The 21,156-nt window shown below is 38.7% G+C and overlaps 1 protein-coding gene across 1 annotated transcript in view; it reads right to left on the reverse strand.

Annotated features, from left to right (window-relative positions):
• ARHGAP6 (Rho GTPase activating protein 6) overlaps positions 1–21,156 on the reverse strand; it is a 304,050-nt gene that overhangs the window by 12,425 nt on the left and 270,469 nt on the right. The window contains exons 9-10 of the mRNA XM_030933948.1: positions 19,720–19,899; positions 7,071–7,168 (exon numbers count right to left, since the gene is read on the reverse strand). Coding sequence (XP_030789808.1) covers positions 7,071–7,168; positions 19,720–19,899 — 278 coding nt within the window. The remainder of the gene's footprint in view (positions 1–7,070; positions 7,169–19,719; positions 19,900–21,156) is intronic.

Here is a 21,156-nt window from a genome sequence, read left to right on the forward strand (position 1 = left end):
CCTCCCTTACACAGATTGCTAGGGATAAAGGCACTCCACTTCAAAGAAGAACTGACATGGCTCTAAACTCCCCACTGGATGATGAAGTTAACACCCTGGGCATAAGGCTTTCGTGAAATTTGTCCCCTCATTTGTAGTCCTTATTAATTCCCTCCTAATATTTCTGGCATATGGAGCACTTATGACAGGTGAAGATAAGACAGTGTTGTCTTCATTATTTACAGAGGGCCTGATAAAAACATCTTCAAATTAACATTCTGCAAATTTATAAAGAAGCTGTGAATCACAGTAAAGGTGTGAGGAAGGAAGGGGTGATGTGATAAATTCTCCCTCCATCTTGAATGCCTTTCCATAGAAGGCATATATGCACACATTTTGGAATTTTTCATCATGGAATTCTCTATTCCACATAAGCTTTTTCTAAAACTATCTGGCTGGAAAGGCTTTCTTGAATGGAGTGTGTATGTTGGGGAGGGGGGCAGGGGCAGTTAATGCTTCATAATTTCCAGGGTATTGAGGCCAACAGCTAGCACCACTCAATAGGACTCTTTGCTGTTACACTGTACTGGTAAAGTCAGATTTCTTGTCTGAAAATTTCCTGAAACCCTTTCTGATTTGAAAAATCCTAGTAAAAGAAAAACAAAAATTATAATCTGTCACATAACACTCCATGGATTTGTGAAAGAAGATATTTTTAATGACGAGCTTTGAAAGATTAAAATAAATGATCTATGTGATATTTATTTGGTAAGTTAAATGTGATACCTTTAAATTAGAAGAAAGCCTAATACTCCCCCAGAATGAAGAAGGCAGATTTGTTACTCAATAGGATGAACATCTAGCTAAACAACACAATTATTTTTCAGTACTGAAATTTTATTTTTTTTTCAGACTAGTATAGATCTTCAACCATGCTCTTGATACACTAGTCACCAGTTCTGCTATTTAAAAAAATTTTTTAATTTAATTTTTTTTCAGTAAAAACTTTGTGAAGGCCACTAACAGAATTAACCACAATGAAATTTAAATATATATACCTGAGTTTAGTTCATCCATATCTGCCTTCTCTCCAAATGCAGTTAAATTTGTTCTATTTTGATCTTGTTTCCAGAGTATAGAAGGGAAGATACTTTATTTGGCCTTATTTAATTAATATTCTATTTCTGTGTAGCCCCTGAGGTTTGAGAGAATAAGAGCAAATCTTTATATGTTTCCTCAAGCCTATATTTAAAAATTACAAGACTTGTTATTGAAACTAGTTACTGTGTCACAGATGATCTGAGCTCTGCTGAGTTCTCCTGAGCTCCGGATTTATGGGGGATTTTCACATTAATCATGCTTAGTTCTACAAAGCATCCCTTATGTGGAACTTAGGGGCCCGAGATGCCTCAGGCAAAAGAAAACTGTGTACCTCCATATACGTGGTTTTATGTATAATTTTTTTCCCAGAACATGAAAGCAGTTGAAAAAATTGAAAAGAAGATACATTCGAACCTATAACATTTATGTTAAATTTAAATGTTTTATTTATGCCCAAACAGAATTTCCTTATTTTATTTCAGGTTAATTTAGTTAAAACTGTCACTTGATCAAGAGAAACTGTCAAACATAGCAATTCTCTCAGTTGGAACCAAGATAAACAAAGCAGATTTTGAAAATCTTGCTTTGGGAGCTGAGGCAGGAAGATCACTTGCACCCAGGCGGTTGAGGCTGCAATGAACCATGGTCGTGCCACTGCACTCCAGCCTGGGTGACAGAGCGAGACCCTGTCTCAAAAAATAAATATGACTTATGAGTTGCTTCCATTTAATGGAGCAGCACATATTTTACCTTTTGTTTCAGGTTCTAGGACTAAGCATGGCTAGTCTTTTTAAAATTTTGGTATTTTCTTCATCAAACATTTTTGGCATTAGCTTGGATTTTTAAAAAATATTACATTGCAATATAATCAATTTTAGTGACTAAGTTTTCCAGCATTCCCTTAAATTCTGTGTCTAGGCAAGTGTCTCACTTGCCTGTCACTAAGTCCCAGTCCTACTGTGATTCCTTTGTTCTGTTGCAAATACTCAGGTTCAACATATCCTGTCCTGTTTGATTAACCTCCCATTCTCATTCCCTATTTCCTCACATCCTTAAATCAAAGGGCAGGGGAACTATTTTAAGTACCTTTGAAGAAAAGAGCATATATAATGCTAATAAATATACCTGACAAGTATATATATTTTTAAATCAAAGTCTTGCTATCTTCTTCTTCTTTTTTTCTAGAGACAAGGTCTTACTCTGTTGCCCAGGTTGGAGAGCAGTGGCATAATCTTGGCTCACTGCAGCCACAAAACCCTGGGCTCAGGTGATCCCCCGCCTCATCCTCCCAAGTAGCTGGGAGTACAGGAATGAGCCACCATGCCCAGATAATTTTTAAATTTTTCTTTAGTAGAGCTGGGGTCTTGCTATGGTGACCCGGCTGGTCACAAACTCCTGGTCTTGCATTCTCAGTCATAAAAATCTCTTCTAATCTCCCTCTGGCATCCCATTTTGGTTGAAGTCAAACATTTAATCAGACAAGCATGAGAAAAAACAAGGAATTATCCTTTAACTCCTCCAATACCAATGTTGCATAAAGAAGTGAAAAACCCAAATCAAAACAAAACATTAAGTTCCCAAATATCACTAAACGTTTGCTCTTTCAAAACAGAAATTATAATATTTTCTTGTTCTTGGTTTTACACTCTTTTGAAAACTTGTTTCTTTTCTCCTCCAAATAAAATCTTGTGCAGTTTCCACTTGGCCTCACAGGAATGTAAAGCTTTATTTAGGTACGTGAACTGGTGGCAGAGAACAGAAGCTTCAGGAAAAAAAAAAAAAAATCAAAGGGTTAGAAGCAAACATAGTGTTTGCTTTTAGACACAATGCTATAACTTAAAGTGAATGGGTTCTCTCTTGTGTCATATTGCCTGGAAGGTTGCTATCTCATGAAAACCAAAGTAGAATCTAGTGATGGCCAAGCCTTTGGTAAGTAGTTGTAAATGAACAAATTGATGATGTTTATTATAAGCCAGACTATATTCTAAGAGCATAATTCTGTATTTAAGTTGGTGCTACTTTTTATCTCTAGTTTACAGATGAGGAAACTAGAGAAAGAGAGATCTATCTATATATTAACAGATATTAACTCTTAACTAATAGACCGCATATCTAATAGCAATAGAAATGGAATTCAAACTTAGGCAATCTGGCTCTGGATCTGAAATGGTAACCAGTCTATTAAACTACACAAGCATGTGTTATTGACAGATAACTGACTACACAAACATGTGTTACTGATGGATAATTGACTTGCCAATGCAGTCAGCACCATCTGGCAGTTTAGAGTACTGTAATTTACTATAATTTAGCTTTACAGTAATCTATCGTCACTGCTTCTTGACTTAAGCACCACCCCTCAGCCTGCCATTTAAGGGCTTCTACCTTCAGTGCTGGCCAGCCTCTTTATTGTGCCCCCAGCTAGCCAACATATTTACTGTTATGTCCAGGTCCTGGTGCGAGCTTCCCAAATATCCAGGCCTGTTTATATCCTCCACAGTCTTCAAAGTTCACTGCAAATCCTTCCTCTTCCCAGAAGCCATCTCTGAGACTTCAAATCACACCTCTTTCCCTTCTCCAAACTCCAAGTGGATTCATGGTCTGGAGCATTGGTTCCCTTCCTTTGTCAACACAAGGATGCCTTTTTAATATCAAAAACCACCCAGCTCAAACTCCCATGTGATACTAAATTGTGATATCCAATGTGGTGGATCTAAGCTAGAGGTTCTTAACCCTGGTTGCTCATTAGAATCATGCAAGAGACTTTAAAAAATCCCAATGTCCAGATTGCAGTGCATAAAAATGAACCAGAATCTCTGAGGGGTGGCCCAGGCATAGTTGTTCTTCAAGCTCCCAGGTGATTCTAAGGGGCTGGTGAGTCGGAGAGCCAGTGGGCCAGCACCTATTGTTTTGCATTCTGCCCTTGGAGGCCTCCTCCAACAAGTCTGAAAGCTCCTAAAGGCAAGAATACACTTTGATATTTTAAGCTTTTAAAACTCAAAGTGTGGATCATGGACCAGTAGTATCAGCATCACTTGGGAGCCTGTTAGAAATTTGGGTTCATAGACTACCTCCCCGAGTTCCACTGATTCAGAAAGAACATTTTAACAAGATCTGGTGATACCTACGCATAGTAAAGTTTGGGAAGCATGAGTGAGTGAGTTTAAAGCACAAAAAGATCACCTACTTTGGGAGGCTGAGGTGGGTGGATCACAAGGTCAGGAGTTCGAGACCAGTCTGGCCAACATAGTGAAACCCTGTCTCTACTAAAAATACAAAAAAATAGCCAGGTGTGGTGGCATGCACCTGTAATTCCAGCTACTTGGGAGGCTGAGGCAGGAGAATTGTTTGAACCCGGGAGGTGGGGATTGCAGTGAGCTGATTGTGCCACTGTACTCCAGCCTGGGTGACAGAGCAAGACTCGATCTCAAAAAAAAAAGAAAAAAAGAAAAAAAAAAAGGCAACTACAGCTGGAGAGGTAGCACTCTCAAGCCTCAAAAGATCACTAAAAGTAAACATTCGTTTATTAACATATGCATTTTTACTTCATGACATCATTCTCTGCCTTCTGGGCTGTTCCTTGTCCTGTACCTAGAGGAACACAAACAAAAACCGAACATTTTCTTCTCCTAAGTAAGTCTTCCCCCTGTGTTTTCTGTTCACTGATAATGCTAGTCTCTGACATACACAGAGCTTCTATGGGCTCACTCTTCTTTTCTTGGAAGCCCTGACACTCACCTAAAATCTTGGTCTAGGGTCTGCTTACTTACACCTTACAATTCTACTTCTTACTCTTACGGATAGGGAACAGAAGGGGCTGGACAATTGTACAGCTTGGGATGGGCTTAATGTGTGCTTCTTCCTTTTCCTAATAGAAGAGAAAGAAAGGTTCGCTTTTTTACCATGGCATTTATATTCAAAGAGCATATTTGAAAACCATGTAAAAATAACTTCTATCAACTGCTCTTTAAAGTATAGTATTTATCTATCTAATAATGCCACACAAAAGCAGAAATTTGGCCAGGCAAAAATCAGTGGTTTTCTTCAAAAGTGTGTAGTTTGTAGCTTTCCCATACACTACCAACCATAGGTTATAAGTGCAGTTTAATGAGGGGCTTATAAATAGAAATGCCACCATGTCTGTTTTCTGTATAAGGGAGGGAAATAAATGAGTTTATTAAAATTATGGTGGTGCGTGATCTGCTGAAAAGAAAAGCCATTTGTTAATATAAATTAAGACTTATACCTTGATGAGGGTTAGAAATCTATAACAAATTTAGGTGTAAGCCTAATTCTCTGATCTGAAAAGCAAGACCATAAAATACTAGCTCATCTACACAATTTGAATATAATTTTATTCACTCATGGCTTTTGGGGCTTGAATTCAGGCCTTACTTTCAACAGAATTTGGTCCTATTTGAATCAGAATTTGGCCTGATAATGAATGGCCCAGACATAGATTTTTTAAAGTACATCTGAAAGGATAATCCAATTAAAAGGTCTTCCCTGCTAAGCTGGAAATGGAGTGAAGCTGAATTTAGTTGTGCTATCATTGTAATGACCTGGGAAACAAGGAGGTTGAACAACATGGAATTCCTTTTCACCAATTTCTCTAAATAATATAACTTTTTAAGTATCTGAAATAATCATAAGTGAAAATTAATTTGTCAAGTTCAACACCAATATACAGGAATACATTAACATGTGTTACTGTTTATAAGACACCATCAATTAAGACATGCCATTATTTTGTTTGTTTATTTATTTATTTATTTATTATGAGATGGAGTCTCACTCTGTCGCCCAGGCTGGAGTGCAGTGGTGCAATCTCGGCTCACTGCAACTTCTGCCTCCCGAGTTCAAGCGATTCTCCCATCTCAGCCTCATGAGTAGCTGGGATTACAGGCGCCTGTCACCATACCTGGCTAATTTTTGTAGTTTTAGTAGAGACGGGGTTTAGCCATGTTGGCCAGGTTGGTCTCGAACTCCTGACCCCAGGCGATCTGCCCACCTCGGCCTCCCAAAGTGCTGGGATTACAGGTACAGGATTACGTTAGGAGCTTGTCGTTGGTTATAAGATTAGTCTCAATTTCAGAGATGATAGGGCATGGGAGAAACATGTCTTAGAATTGCTGAAATTCAGTAGATTAAAAGTATAACAAAAGTGATAATTTTATAAGAGCATAGCAAAAACTTTTCCTGTCACAAATTTATGGTTTGGTGTCATGGTAGTAATACTACTCCTGGTTAATGATGCTATATTATGCCCTTAACTGGTATGCCAAATGCTCAGCGTCCCCACACCCTCTGCTTCTGCAGCAAAGATTGGAAGTAACCATGAAATCTGACTAATGCAAAAACTCTGCACTCCTCCTTTGGGAGCAAAAATGGCAGCAAGCCATAGCCTGCAGCATGGCTTGCATTTTGCTAATTGCAAACATAAGTGCATGTAGAAACCCATGTGCATTTTTATCAAAATAATACTAGCTATAAAAAATGGGAGAGCTAAGAGGGTGCACACCTCTAATTTCAAATGGGCACCTAGGCCTCAGCTAAGGTCTGTCTTGTGGTTTGATAATGGGTTAATCCCACTGGTAAAGCTGCACAAGCAAGATGCATCCAGGCACAGCCTTAAGGGCCCCTACGCATGCTTATCAGCATTCTAGAAGTAGAATCATTGATGTGCATTATAGTCCCTTGCCAGTAATTTAGTGCTTTTTCCCTGTAAATGAAGTCAAAAAGACCCTGAGAGGCTAGAGAAAGCTGAAAATGAAACAGAAAAATCTTGTAATGTGGTTTCTAATTTGGTAAGTGGATTGATGGGACTGAAGCATTTTCTGGTTAGATGGACTGATCAGAATTGTCAAAAACTTGCCAAAATTCCACTTCAGGTCACCCTGCATGTAGTTGTGTGAACCTTTCCAATTTCTCAGAAATGGAAATAGAAATCTCCAATGAGGCTTTAGAAGATGCAACACTGGAATACTCACGATGACTGGGAAGCCTTTCTTCTGAGTAAATAGTCCACGACATCAGGATCAGTCTCTAACAGGCTGATCAGCACTTCGTTCTGGAGATCTGGGGGAACCTGAAGGAGCCAAATGTTGAGGCATAAATAAAACTATTCCCGAAACAGGCAAAATATGGTCATTGACAACTTTACTGTAGCATAAAACAGAGCCTTAAAAGTTGCAAGAGAGCAGAGTGATATGCTGGTTAAAACCAAAGCTATGCCAACCCCTGCAGCTGCTTTAATTCTTAGGACCAACTGGATGATTACCAAATAGTCATATTCAATCCAAAATGTCACCCCTCATATGCCTGGAGATACAACTGAACCATTTGGATGTCTTTATTGCTCAGGCTAGATTTTCTTGGTTTTGAATAGGAAAATATCATGGTTCAGAGAAATAGTGTCCATAATTTATTGCCCAAATGGGGACACTTTCTAGAGTTCACATTTATAATTATGCCAAGACAGCAGGCAGAAATGATGACTGTATTGGGCAGTTCTGGAATATATGAGCAGTTTATTAAGAAGGCAGGCCCTTGAGCCAGACTGCTTGGGTTTGAATCTTAGCCACACCAGTCACTAGCTGTGGGAACCTTGACAAGGTACATCAACAAGGATCTTCCTAGATCTCAGTTTCCTCACGTGTAAAATGGGGATAACAATAGTAGTCACTACGAAGCATTGCTATGGTGATTAAATGACTTATTATATGTTGAGAGTTTAAAACAGTACTTGGTCAATGGTAAATACTCAAAAAATTGCTGGCTGCTACATCTGCATATGTCACTTTGTTATTCGGTGCCTGCTTTTACTCCTTTCTTGCACCAGGTCCATCAATGATGAAAAGTTTCTCACTTTGTAATTTGTTAGGCATCCAGTAGAGTTCTATAGATGAGCATCATATGTTTCTCTAAGCCTAATCCATCCACAGTACATTAGAAGATGGCCCACAACCCTAAGTTATCTGTGTGGAAATGATCTATAAGAGATGATTGAACCCAGCTCTGACTTGTGGTTTCTTATTCCATAGAAGCTGATAGCTCAACCAAAGGAAACTCAAACTATTGAGAGAAAATAAAATTTCAGTCTGATTCTCTCACACATGAGCTCAGAGAGAAGACTTTTTAAAACTGCAGGGACAAGTCTTTTGAAAATAAGTGGTTGGTGGAAGAATTTGCTTCTTGCCTCTTGCAGAACTCTATGGTTCTTGGGCTCTGAGAATCTGGAAACAATTTTATTAATAAAAACAGGGATGAGAAAGCAAGGAAAGGCGTTCTGTCTCTTACAAGTCTGTTCCTCCTACTTCATCGTGAACCTTCATTAATGACATTGCTAACTTCTCATCACACAAGCTCAAGATCTCAGAATTGTACTAAAGTTTCTCTGCATCCTCTCTCCATTCAGAGCCAGGAGGCCTACTAGATGTCATCTCTGTTACTTCTTTTCTCCCTTTTTCATTTCAACTGCAGTGACCCAAGTTCAAGCCCTCATTAGCCCTTTGTAGTAGTCATCTGTTCATCATTAAAAGTCTCCATTTCCCTCCTCTTATAAAAGTTATACACCACGTTCCCTCTGGAAAACCAACTGCTACCCAACCCTTAGCTCGAGGGTGAAGTGTGTATCCTAGTGTAAGTCTATTGAGCATTCCATTCCCAGATCATCATAGTTGCCTGAGCAATAGGCATGTGACTCCATTAGAGGCAATGAAAAGCCTGGAGGTTTCCCCTGAGACTTCTAAGAGAGGATACAGGACCTGTATCCATATGAGGCCAGCTGATTGTGCTGACAATTGAGCAAACAATACCAAGAAATAGAGATAAAAGGGATGTCTTGATATCATCTGAATCCTGGGACAAGCTATGTCTGAAGCCGTATTTGCTTATGGATTGTTCAGCTATGTGAGCCTTCAAATTACTTCAGCTAGTTTGAGTTTTTCATTGCAAAGTAAAATACATACTTGATGAACCTTTGATACAACAGCTTGCAAATTTATGTGCTATTTCCTTAACATGTGCATCACATTTCTTATCTACGTGGTTGTCAGAATGCCGTGGTCAAGACACTCACTTACTGGAAACTCTTTTTATTCCCACGGCTGAAGCCATCCACTTGCTTGCTCTCCTCAATCTGTCTTTCCCATCTTCTCCCCTAGCAGTTGTTCCACACAATCTCTACTTCAGCACCACTGTGCTTCTCCCTCAGGTCTTCTTTTCCCTCCCTTCCTTTCATTCATTGCATGAATGTTGAGTGAATGCTTTCTGAGTGCCAGGTACTGGATGCTGGGATTTCAGTTACAAACCAAACAGACAAGAATTCTTGTCTTCATGAAGATGATAACAAATGTGGAAAGACGGGCATTAAACAAACATACAAGAAAAACACAGAGAAACACAAGGCAAAGAAGGGCAATGAGAAATGCCTGGGAAGATGCAGTTTTAAATAGGATTGTCAGTCCCAGAGAAGCTGACATTTTAGCAGAAAACTGAAATTGATGAAGGAGTTGGAGAAAATCATTCTAGGTAGAAGGAAGGAAAAGAAAGCCAATGATAAAGGTCTTGAGTCAAGAGTGATGAGAAGGCCTGTGAGGCTGGAAGAGAGTAGGAAAGGAGGCAGGTGGTAGGAAGGAGTCATGGGGCCAGGACCAGATGTCATGAAGTCTTATGGATCATGATAAGGACTTCTGCTCTTACTTGCAGTGGGTGGGGATCCACTGGAGATTTTGAACAGATGACTAACATGAAGCAGCATCACTCTGGCTGCTGAGTTGAGAGTAGAATGCATGGAGCCAGAGATAAAGCAAGGAGAGCAGAGAGGTGCTGCTGATCTATCCAGATAAGATGATGGGTCCTGAACCAGGACGGTGAGGTGATGAGAAATATTTCCACCGTGGACATAGTGAGGATAGAGGTGATAGCATTAATTTATTGGATGGAGAGAGAGAGAGAAGGAGAGGGAGAAGAAAAGGTGACCTCAATGCTTGGGGCCTAGGCAACTAGAAAGATGGAGTTGCTGTTGACTGGTTTGGAGAAGCTGCAGGAGGAGAAGGTTGGGGGTCAAGTTTTGGAGTGTGGTTTTGATATGATAATGTTTAGAGGTCTGCGAGACATCCAAATGAAGGAGATATCTTGTAGATAGTTGGCAATAAGGATTCAGAGTTCATAGGAGAAGTCTAGGTTGAACATAGACATTTAAGAGACACATATAGATGGTATTTAAAACCTTGTGACCAGCTGCAGTGGCCTGGGAATGAAAATGGGGAGAAGGGAAATGACAGGATATTTAGGTCAAGGGTGAGATTATTCTCTTACTGTATAAATTAAACAGGAAGACATCATTTTTACTGTTTTTTTTTCAAAGATCATCATCCAACAGCCATGTGCTATTATAACAGTTTTTTAAAACGTAACACAGGGTGAAAATGAGAAGAAAGAGAACTCATATTTTTTTAATGAACAGCAAAGCAAAAAATAATATAGGACAAAAATATATGTCCCAATCTCTTTTTTAGAAGACACTTCCATAAACAAATTAGGAAAAGTACTTGCATTTTCATCCAGTTAGTTTAATTTAAAATTTGCTAGGCTTAGACATGTAATAAAAAATTTCACTCCAAGCACTAATCCATTCCCATTTGGATTTAATTAAAGAATAAACAATTAGAGTGCAAGCCCTTCAGAGTGGTGCAACCATGACAATATTAATTCTTTGAGAGTATGTAGTATGTCTAAGATAAATTATCAAGTTGGATGCATTATTAGAATAGGTTTCAGAAGTATCATTACTTAAAAAATAACTTTCCATAAATTTTTGTTAAGCTAGTCTGCAATTCAGAGGTTTTCCTCATTCAACTAGGCGACCAATCATAATTATTGAGGTCTATTTTATGTAGCATACGTGACTCTTACATGGTAACAAATGCAAATAGGAAGGGTCACAGTTATAAATCTATCCATAGTTTCCTTTTAAAAGGCCCATGGTACCATTTTGGCTTGGAGACACTATTTACAAATACATAAAAAAGATATAGTTTAAAAATTTAGATCCATGTATTACAGGAAGGCAAATAGTATTTTCCTATGTATTATGCAAAACTACAGTGTATATAATTCATTAGTTAATTTATGTATAATCCATTTTGTTACATAATGATTTAAGGCAGCTTCAAAATTTTTGTGATTAAACCACATTTTAAAACATGAAGGAATGATTCAGAAAATTGGGGTCAGTGGGAAAATGAGGTAAGAAATTTGAAATGATGCCTGCAACTGATTTTTTAATGTTCATACAACAGCACCCAGTACTGTTTTCCTATAATTCCTCTAATCTTTGGCTATAACTGCACATTTCATTTCCTAACATTTAATAAAAATGTCAAACTACTGGCTCAGTTAAATTGGATGAACATTTGTTTCTCTATTAATTTAGGCACTTAATGGAGAAACAAAAGTCAAGTGAATAAACTAATAGGAAACAGCAGCTTGAAATAAGTAAGAAAGAAATATCTAGGTAGACCACTGACTTAAGCATAACTTTTCAGGAATTAGGATGCTGTAAAAAAATCTGACTGAAGCAACAGCCCCTGAAATCCAGTTTTGGCTCTGCTGTTTATAATTATTACTTAGACACATCAATCACCTTCTTTAGGATTCTGTTCCCACATCTGAAAACATATGCATATTCATTTTCCTTAATAGGGGTGCTATGGGAATCAAAAGCGCCAAAAAAATTGAAAATAGATTACCAATTGCAAAGAGATATAGTAATAAAATGTTTTATTAGAAATAGATGAAATAAGTTAAACACTTGAAAAAATAAAAGCAGATAACATGGAGATGGACAATATTTGTTCTGCAATTATTATTAGTTTTTATTAACAGTCATCCATTTGCTCTCAGAGAAGAAGCACTCTCTTATCTTTTACTTAACACTTCTTTTGGGTAACTCAGTTATAGGATTTTCTCTTGCTATGTCTCTGCTTCCAATCGCCCTCTGAATTTCTAGAGTTACAGCCTATGACCTCTTGGCCCTTCAACTGCAATGGTCTTGAAGCCAGACTCTGTGTAGCCTCCCTCTTCCAGTTCCTTTTGCTAGACCTTGAATCTTCCCACCATTCACATCAGTAGAAGGTAAGTTTCCTGAAGGCAGAGATTATCTGATTTGTTTACCCAGAACTGAAACAAGCTCAGAAATTTGTAGTTTTCTGTCAGCTAGCCTCCCTCAAAGCTAGGGCAAGATCGTGTATGCACATGCTGGTACCTGAAGGGGGCATATAGGAGCTTCTGGAAAAGGTTATCTTCCCTATTGAAAATAGGTGCATGATAAGAAACATCATCTCTTCATTAATTAATGCAATGATGGCTGGAAGAGATGCTGTTATCAACTGTAGCCATTTTGCAGCTGAAGATGGCAGAGCAGAGAGAGCAAAGTGCTACCGAGCTGCTGAAACTGTGCCCCCCTATATTTACTGTGTCACATAATAAATGCTGATGTCAAAAGTCATTTGCAGTTGACTATTGTTCTCCTTGCCAGTCAAATGTTTCCTAAATGATGTCTCATTTTCTTCCTCTAACTTTGCCTTCCTACTCTTTCCTCTCTGGAAGCTCTTACCTGCACTTCTATGACCCTCACCCACTCATTCACTTACACACTGTCACTTGCTCAATTTTATGCTCTTTCAGAATACAAGCTAGGGTGGTGATTTCTACCCAATGGATGTGCAGTGAATGTTGCTGAAATGGCTAAAATAATAATAATAATCTAAAATCACCCAGGATTATGGTCTGCATGTGTTATGTTACCCTTGTCTAGATGTTTCTCTCTACTTATCAGTGGTACCAATACCATGCTGCAGCACAGTCTTCTTGCTATTCATTTCTAGAGTGGAAAAATAAATTTTCTTTCCCAACTGATCATCATCAGAATTTTTCTAAGTTCTTAAGCTATTTTTCTTATCAATACAAAAACTCCCAAACTTTTTGAAAAAGATAGCTCAATAATTAAACAACGTTTTCATTTTCTGCTTCTGGAATTTTTGTATATAGCAAAATGGGACCTAAGGAGAAGGGTAGTGAAAGACATATTACATTTTTTAAAAAATCAAGCAATTCTGCATGTTAAAAAGAAGAAACAAAACCCAGCCCAAAGTGATTCTTCATTTACAATTCATTGTTTCACATCAAAATCTCTACTGGGCCTTAGTCAACCATGTAACAATTCTAGATATTTTCTAAGGGTACCATTTATGGTCGTGTTTATCTGGAGACTCAGCTCCTTAGATTTTAATGAGTTCCTTCAAAGCATAATGCTGTTCCAAAAAAATCAAAAGAACTTTGGCCTCTCTAGCTTCGGAGAAAAAAATGTAAACACTGCACATATGAAAGAATAAAACTGTCACAATTAAAATCTACCCGATCAAATTAAAAATGAAACCTTGAATTATTGCCTAGGGTATGATTGCTATGAGGTAGTTTATTCCATAAACCACTGAGAGGGAAAAATGGTATGAGTTTTCTCCATTTACTAAGTCACCACAATAAACCATTAAGGGCTTTTCGAAGAGCTATTCCCAGGACCCAGCCCTACTGCACTTGTCACTGGGTGGTCCACACCAATCCACCACTTTGCACTTGACCAAGAAAGATGCTTTAGTATTTAAAACCCAGCAAAACTAAGTATCACTGTAAATCATGATGGCATTTTGTAGTTAACAAACACACTAAAAGAAATCACTTTGGCTGTTTATGGGAGCAAAAGCTCAAACAAGGACAGGCCCAGCTTAGAACCTTTGGCGTGGCTCTGTTGTGACAGGTGGTTTAATAATTTAAGGGGATCTGGGTGCACAGGAGGGTCAAGATGCATTACATTGGCAAATATTTCTCAAGTGCTTGATACATGCCAGGCAGCATGTTTTGGCAATTTAGGTACATTAGTGAACAAATACAGTGGAAGAGTCCAGGGCTCCTGGAATGATGTTGGAGGATAATTTAAGCAAAGATGAAAGAAATCAGCAGTCTTTGCTCCATGGCAACAGGTTAAAGGAAGTGGAAAAGGTTCAGGAATAATTTACTTCTGCTTCCTTCCACCTTTGTGGAACACCAACAGTACACATGTTCTGTCTTTGCAGACAGGGCCAAAGTGAGCAGGCTATAGCAGGAACACTTGCTGGCTCTTGAAGCCATCTGCTGGCCTGAACATCAGGGGTGCTATTAGTCCAGCAGTATTACTGCTGTTAAAGGTCTTCATTCCTCATTTTCAGATTGGCTGAAATATATTTTCTTATTCTTTCCCCACAAATGGATTCCATATCTGAGATGCCACATCAAAGTGCCTCTTCTTTTGTGTGAGGAGGCATCATGCTGTAGAAATAATTAATTTAGTCACTGCGTCACTTGGGCAAACGAACTTGGCTTACTCCTCCTGAAATGGTAGTGAGATTTAAACAAGCCAATGATGTATGTAATGAGTAGACCATCCCTGGCACATAGACAGTGGTATTTGTGATACATAGAAAAGGAAATGGAAATCATATATAATTATGTGGATATACTGGGAGGGGTGGTTTCTTGCTTGATGACCTGGATGAATGCTTGACTCTTTGACTTGGCGTGCAAAGAGGCTTTAAGAAAATGCGATTTGCATCGGGGAATGAAGAGAACACAAAGCAAAGTTTGGCTTCTGACTTGGAATCCTCATCACAGCCTCTGACCCTTGCTCCCAGTAGTGCTCATTTGAAATTTCCCACGTGCACTAAGCTGGTCCCCAGTTCAGGCTGACAACTCAGTGGGGTGGGAACACACTGGCTTTCCCACGTCTCCACTGCACTCCGGACTTTTCATCAGCTTACAAGGGTGGTGTCTTCTCTTTCTTGCCCCTCTCCTAAGAAGGAGCCCTAGTAAGAATCGTTTAATATCAGCCCTTAGAAGAAGCTGACAGTTTTCTCCATTTGCTCTGAAGTTCTTACTAATCCCAAGAGCAATGATGAGTTTTCTCTGAAATTCCCAATATTAGTTACAGAAGCAACAACTCTCAGAACAATTCATGTATCAATGATTTAGTCAGTGAGAACTTTCTGGTTAGGATAATACCAATGACTTTGTCCAGATATTCATGATTCTTATCCTTGATTTCCAGTGCTCCCACAGAGTATCATTTTATGTTAGCCAGTTTTTCAATAGTTGTTGATATCAGAAGTGGAGGGTCATGACTTAAAGGTACGGGAATATAAGCAGTATGGACACTGGACAAAATCCAAACATGAAAAATACATTTTTTTTCTAGTAATACAGAATTGCAGTATTTATTCAACAAATAATTACTGAGCACCCATCTTCTGCTATGTACTTTCTAGCTGTCATGAATGTCAGTGAACAGAACAAACAAAAATCTCTGCCTTTATCAGGTTTGTATTTTATTAGGTTTCAATAAGCATAAAAATAAGTAAATTATATAGTGGGTTAAAAGGTAACAAATGCTATGGAATAAAAAGAAGAGCAGAGTAAGGGCCTAGGAGTGTGTATGTGTGGTATCAGGTCACAGCATTATACACATTGGGCAGAGTGGGCTTGATTTCCAAGAAAACACCCAAACATGCTTTGATAGAGCAGGCACCTTATCACCTTAATGTAATAATAATAGCAGAAATCTTTTTTTAATGCCTAGTGTATGTTAATTCTGTTCTAGGTGCCTTAAAATGTCATTTCTAATTCTTATAACAATCCTGTAAATTAGGTCACGTTTCATCTTTTGGCTAGGGAAATTAACTGTGGGGGCCCAAGATTACATACCAAATAAGTGGCTGAGCAGGGATTTGAATTTTGGTAGCTCATTCCAATGCACATGGTCTTTCTACCATACCAATGTTTCCCAAGATATGGTTTCCAAAGGTGTGGTTAGGAAACTACCAGAACTCTGTGGAGATCTTCACTAGAAAGTACAGATTTCTGGGCCCCATCCCAGTGCTGCTCAATCTGATTCTCTGGAGTGCATCCTAGGAATCTGAATGTCTAAGTTTCCTTGCATCTCTGCTGCACACTCAAGTTTGAGAACCACCATTATAATCTACTGCCTTCGTATTTTGAAACCTGTGGTCATGATATCTGCTATTATGATCTATTTCCAGCTCAAGGATTTCCAAACCAGTACCTGAAAAGCAAACAACCAATGCAAAAGACTGTCCTAGCCAGACTCTTAAATTGTGTGTCAACCTCTGCATCTAGGTGCCTCTTCTGTATTACAGGACGAAGCCAAGTTCTTTTCTGCCCTTTTCCATTAACTCAGAGAGTGGCCACTTGGAAGAGGCAGTCTCAGCATCAGGAAATGAAGGACGTTAGAACACTCAGAACAAATTTTGGGTCCCTGCCAGGCCTCTGTGAGCTTCTATAGCCCTTCCACCAGTTACTTTATGGAATCACTGCCTCCAGGTCTGTTCTGACTTCCAGGACAAGCTCACAGCTACCTTTCCTAACAAGTCTCCCTTTCTAATGCTAATAGAAGTGACACCTCCCTTTCCGAGCTCCTAAACCCAAGGACTGTGAAACTGCACAATAACTAACTACTTTTAACCATCAGCCCTGACTAGCTTCATCCTTCTTTGTTTGGAATTATAATAATTCTGAAAACTTCTTTAAAAAGCCAAACAAAACAAAGCAAAACAGCTATATACACGATTACATTTGTGTCCACCCATGCAGATCAGCTTTGCTGACCAACCACCAGCCTTGGTGTAGCCAACTAGTTTCTGAACTGCCAAATATGCCAAGAGAATCTAAAATGTGATGAGATTAATTTTCTTCTGTGCTTTAAAAAAGGAAGGAAGGGAAGTCAGTGCTAGGGCATAGAACCATGCAGATTTTAGAACCAGAAGGGCTCTTAGCTATTATTCATTCAAATCTAGTATTTGATAACTAAAGAAATAGAAACAGAAGAAGATGAGGTCATGTAGCCAATATATAACAGGGACAGGACGACAGTAAATTTTTTGGTTCCAGAGTCAGTTTCTTTTCATAGACCAAGGCTTGAGATATTTGTGTCCCTTTTCCTCCCACTCCACTGTTATTTTCCTGAATATATGATTACTGTAATCCTTCTAAAGAGATCAAGAATGATTATATTAATGGTTAACTTACTCCAAGAAAGGTATCCTTAATTTCTCCATGCCCAAATCTTTTCATACATATAAGGAGTAAGGCTCGGTAATATGGAAATCATATGTCACAGAACAACCATTGAGTCATTCATTAATTCAACCAATATTTATTGTGTTCCTACCATGTCCCAGGCACAGGGGTAATGCAGTAAAGAAAGTACTACAGATAGAAATGGACCCAAAAAATCATCCTGTCATGTAGTTTACATTCCTAGGGAGCAGGGAACATAAAACGAGAAATTTGTAAAATCCAGTGTTAACAGTGGCGAATGCTAAGGTGAAAAAGCAGGGAAAGGAAATAGGGAGTGATGATGTGTGTGTGTGTATGTGTGCGATGAGGGGTGGAGGTGCATTTTAGACAAGGTGGCCAGGAAAGGCCCTACGAGAAGTAAAGATTGTAACTGGAGACCAAAAATATGAGAGAATGTCGACATCAATCCCTACAGAGAATGGTAAACAAAGATCAGATTTGGGAAAAGCTGGAAAAGGTAGAATCCTGATGTTTTTATACTGTTGTTAGTAATTCAGGTGGCAGGAAATGGAAAGAAAAGGGATGGCACAATTAAAATGGCAGCAGCTGTATTTTCAAAGAAGCCAGGAAAAGTTTTGTTGGTATCTGAGTTGAAAAGAAATGCTCGATGATATGTGGTTTCATATAAAGGAGAATTTTGCTTAGATAATAGAATTAAGTTTGATGAGAAGTATTTTGTTAAAAAAAATCCAGAGAACATGAAGCAATGCCAAGAGTACTTGGCAAGATGATATGTGACTTAAACTTGATGAAAATGTTGAAAAGTTCCGATATTTGATTCATCCAAATATGTAGTTAGTTATGAGGATTTAGGCTGAAGTGTAAATTTTATATAGAGTCAATTATTAATTCAACATTTTTTGAGAGCTTAGCATGTGCAACCCAGGGGCAATGCTTCAAAGACACAAACAGGAGCGAGATGTCCTTCTACCTTAGTGAACTTTTCATTTGCTCTTCCTCCTGGGCATCCAACCAGGATACATTTCCAAGCCTCCCTCGAAGTTAAGTGTGGCTTGTGCATAAGTTCTGGCCAATGAAATCTGAGTGGACAAGATGGATGACCTTTCTGGGGTTGCCTGTAAAACCCTATAAAATGTCAAAGCCTCGAAATACAAGGAGCTGGGATTCCTAAATCACCACCTGGAAGGTTGTCCACCTAACACCTGCTTAAACTTTATATCAGAGTGATATTTATTTCTGTGTTAAAGTACTGAGATTTGAGGCAGCACGTGTTACCCAACTAATATAATTATTAATTAACACTTGCATAAACTGCTACAGTTTTCACAATACTTTCACATATCAAATGATTCTGGTCACCACCCTGAGAATTACATCATCTTTTTGTTTTTCCCATTTCTAAAGCTAGAGTTGATGTTTAATGAGTATTGAATTACTTCATTACAATCATGTAGGTAAGACACAGAGGGCAAATATTCTAAACTACTGGGTCTCAAATTTACAAAAAATAATTGGTATAAGACAAGTATGGACACAGATCTAATGCAAAGCACTTGATAAGTATAGACAAATTACTAAAGAAATTTAAAAGAGGTAACTAGAATTCTTGGTTGAAGGAGCCACAAAAGGCTCTAGTGGAAAAGGCAGACTTTATAGTGTTTGCAAATTGACAAGAGAAATGGGAGAAAAAACATGAAGAAGGTTCCTGTAAATTTTAACATGCAATATTAGTGGTGAACAGAAATAGAAGAGAGTTGGCATTTGTTTTAATGTTTCAAGGGAAGTTGTAGCAAGCAATGCAGTTTGATGAAGGAAAACAGGAACTGGTAATTCAATACAAATCAAAAAAATATTTATTGAGTGCCTGCCAGATGGAGGGCTTTCCAAAAGTGTACAGAGGATATGGAGAGGAGATAACAAGGGTACAGTCCTTGTTTTAAATGCATTTATACTCTACTAGGGGAAATGGTCATAAACAACTATACACAATGTTGGGTAAGATAAACATCAGTAAGGACAGTAATGGAGTTCAGGAGACAGAGAAGTGGCAGTGGAATGACAAAGGAAGGACAGGTGAAGCTTCATGTAGGAGGTAAAATGTCAAGATTGACCTTGGAGGAGGTGAAACCACTGAGGATGCTCATGAATATATGAATTCATGAGGGACACAGAATTCCATAAAGAAGGGTTTTATTAACATCTTGAGCAAGGACACTGCTTTATAATTAAATGACTCCAAAATGTGACCATGGTTTAGAGGACAACAAAATGAAAATTATAATTTGGTATGTTTGTTTAAACATGGAATCACAAACTCGAAATGATATCATAGTTGTGCAAATTTCTACTCCTGCTGAAACTGCCTGACTTCCAATGAATTCAGTGAGCAGCACTGCACCCCAGAGGGTGGTCTATTAGAATTTCATCCTGCCTCCAGAGGCAACCAATAGGCAGTTTGCTACGATGTCCTGCCACAGAAGGGCCACCTACCATGAACAGGGCTTCATAATTTTCAATCATCTTTTGCACCACAGCAATGATGGCCGTGCTCTCCTCAGCCCGGGCTGAACTCTGGACCGAGAATTCTTTGTCTGATGACTTCTGCTTGTGCAGCAGGTTGGGTCCAAATATGGTGGCTAAGTTTAGAGATGTCATTTTATTCCCAGTGACCTATGAGAGAACAGAACACAAGGACTGTTGTTATGTTTGTCCTTCAAAATACTGGGTGATTCAATAATCAATGAAACCTTTTGCTCTCCTTTTTTTTTTTTTTTATCCTTCAAGGATACCATCATCTCTATTAGAATCCATGGAGGGCACCATCATTTTCCTTTTGCTTTCATATCTTGGATTGAAGCTCATAGTTCAATGATCATCTCAATAGCATATTGAGTAAAAATTTGCAACTCTAAGTCGTTTATTGTAAAATGGGTACTATATAAAATTTCTATCCTGTTTGCACTTAAGAAATATTGACACCCATCCATCCATCTATCCATTTTTCCATCCATCCCTTCATTCATCAATCCATAATCTCACCACTGATCCATCCACTCAGCACCTATCAGAGGCTGGGCATTTTTCATATATTTTAATTATTTTAAACTTTTCCAACCATGATTACAACACAGTCCTTATTTTAAAGGGCTCTCATTCTAGGGAGGAAATAAACCTATCATTTACAGGTAATGAGTACAAAGTATAAAGCTCTCAAATCCGAAGGCCCCAGGGTCACTACCACAGAGGCAGAAGCATTTGCACAAACTCTCAAAAGAAGAATAGAGTTTGCCAGGCTGAAAAGCAAAGGATCTTGGGTAGGGGGTAATTTTACAATGGAGAAAGCACCACACATGCAAAGACAGAAACATCTAAAATATGTCATGGAGCCCCAGGAAGCTCAGTGTGGTAGGGAGTTCTGCAGGAAAGACAGGCAAGGGCCAAGTGAGATGATCTTCATGTGTCAGACCAAGGAATTCAAATTGTGATCTAAGGGCAAGAGGATTCTGAACAGAGTAGAACGGAAATGGAATCTGCATTTCAGGAAGAGCAATCTATGGAACAGGGGATGGGGGATGCAAGAAAGTAGGACTACCTGGGACATACCACAACAGTCTAGGCCACAGCAGCTAGTATCTGAACTAGGAAGGAAGAAGTAGGGATGAAGAGCAGCTTCCAGAGTTATGGAGGGGGTGAAGGGTGAGGAGGATAATGCAGAGGGTAAGGATCTTGTGTTTAAACAAATGAAAAAATGGAAGGACAGTTAAGTGAGGAACATGAAGGGCTGACAAGGGGTTCCTGGAGACTCCAGCACCCTTAAGGAGCAGCTGATGAAGGAGGCCAAGAATGGTTGAGAAGTTAGAAAAAAAGAAACCTCTGTCCAAGAAGAAATGACAGGGGTGTTTCAAGTGAGTTATCAACTGTGGCAGA

This window comes from Rhinopithecus roxellana, chromosome 7 (assembly GCF_007565055.1).
Source record: "Rhinopithecus roxellana isolate Shanxi Qingling chromosome 7, ASM756505v1, whole genome shotgun sequence".
Classification (NCBI taxonomy): domain Eukaryota; kingdom Metazoa; phylum Chordata; class Mammalia; order Primates; family Cercopithecidae; genus Rhinopithecus; species Rhinopithecus roxellana.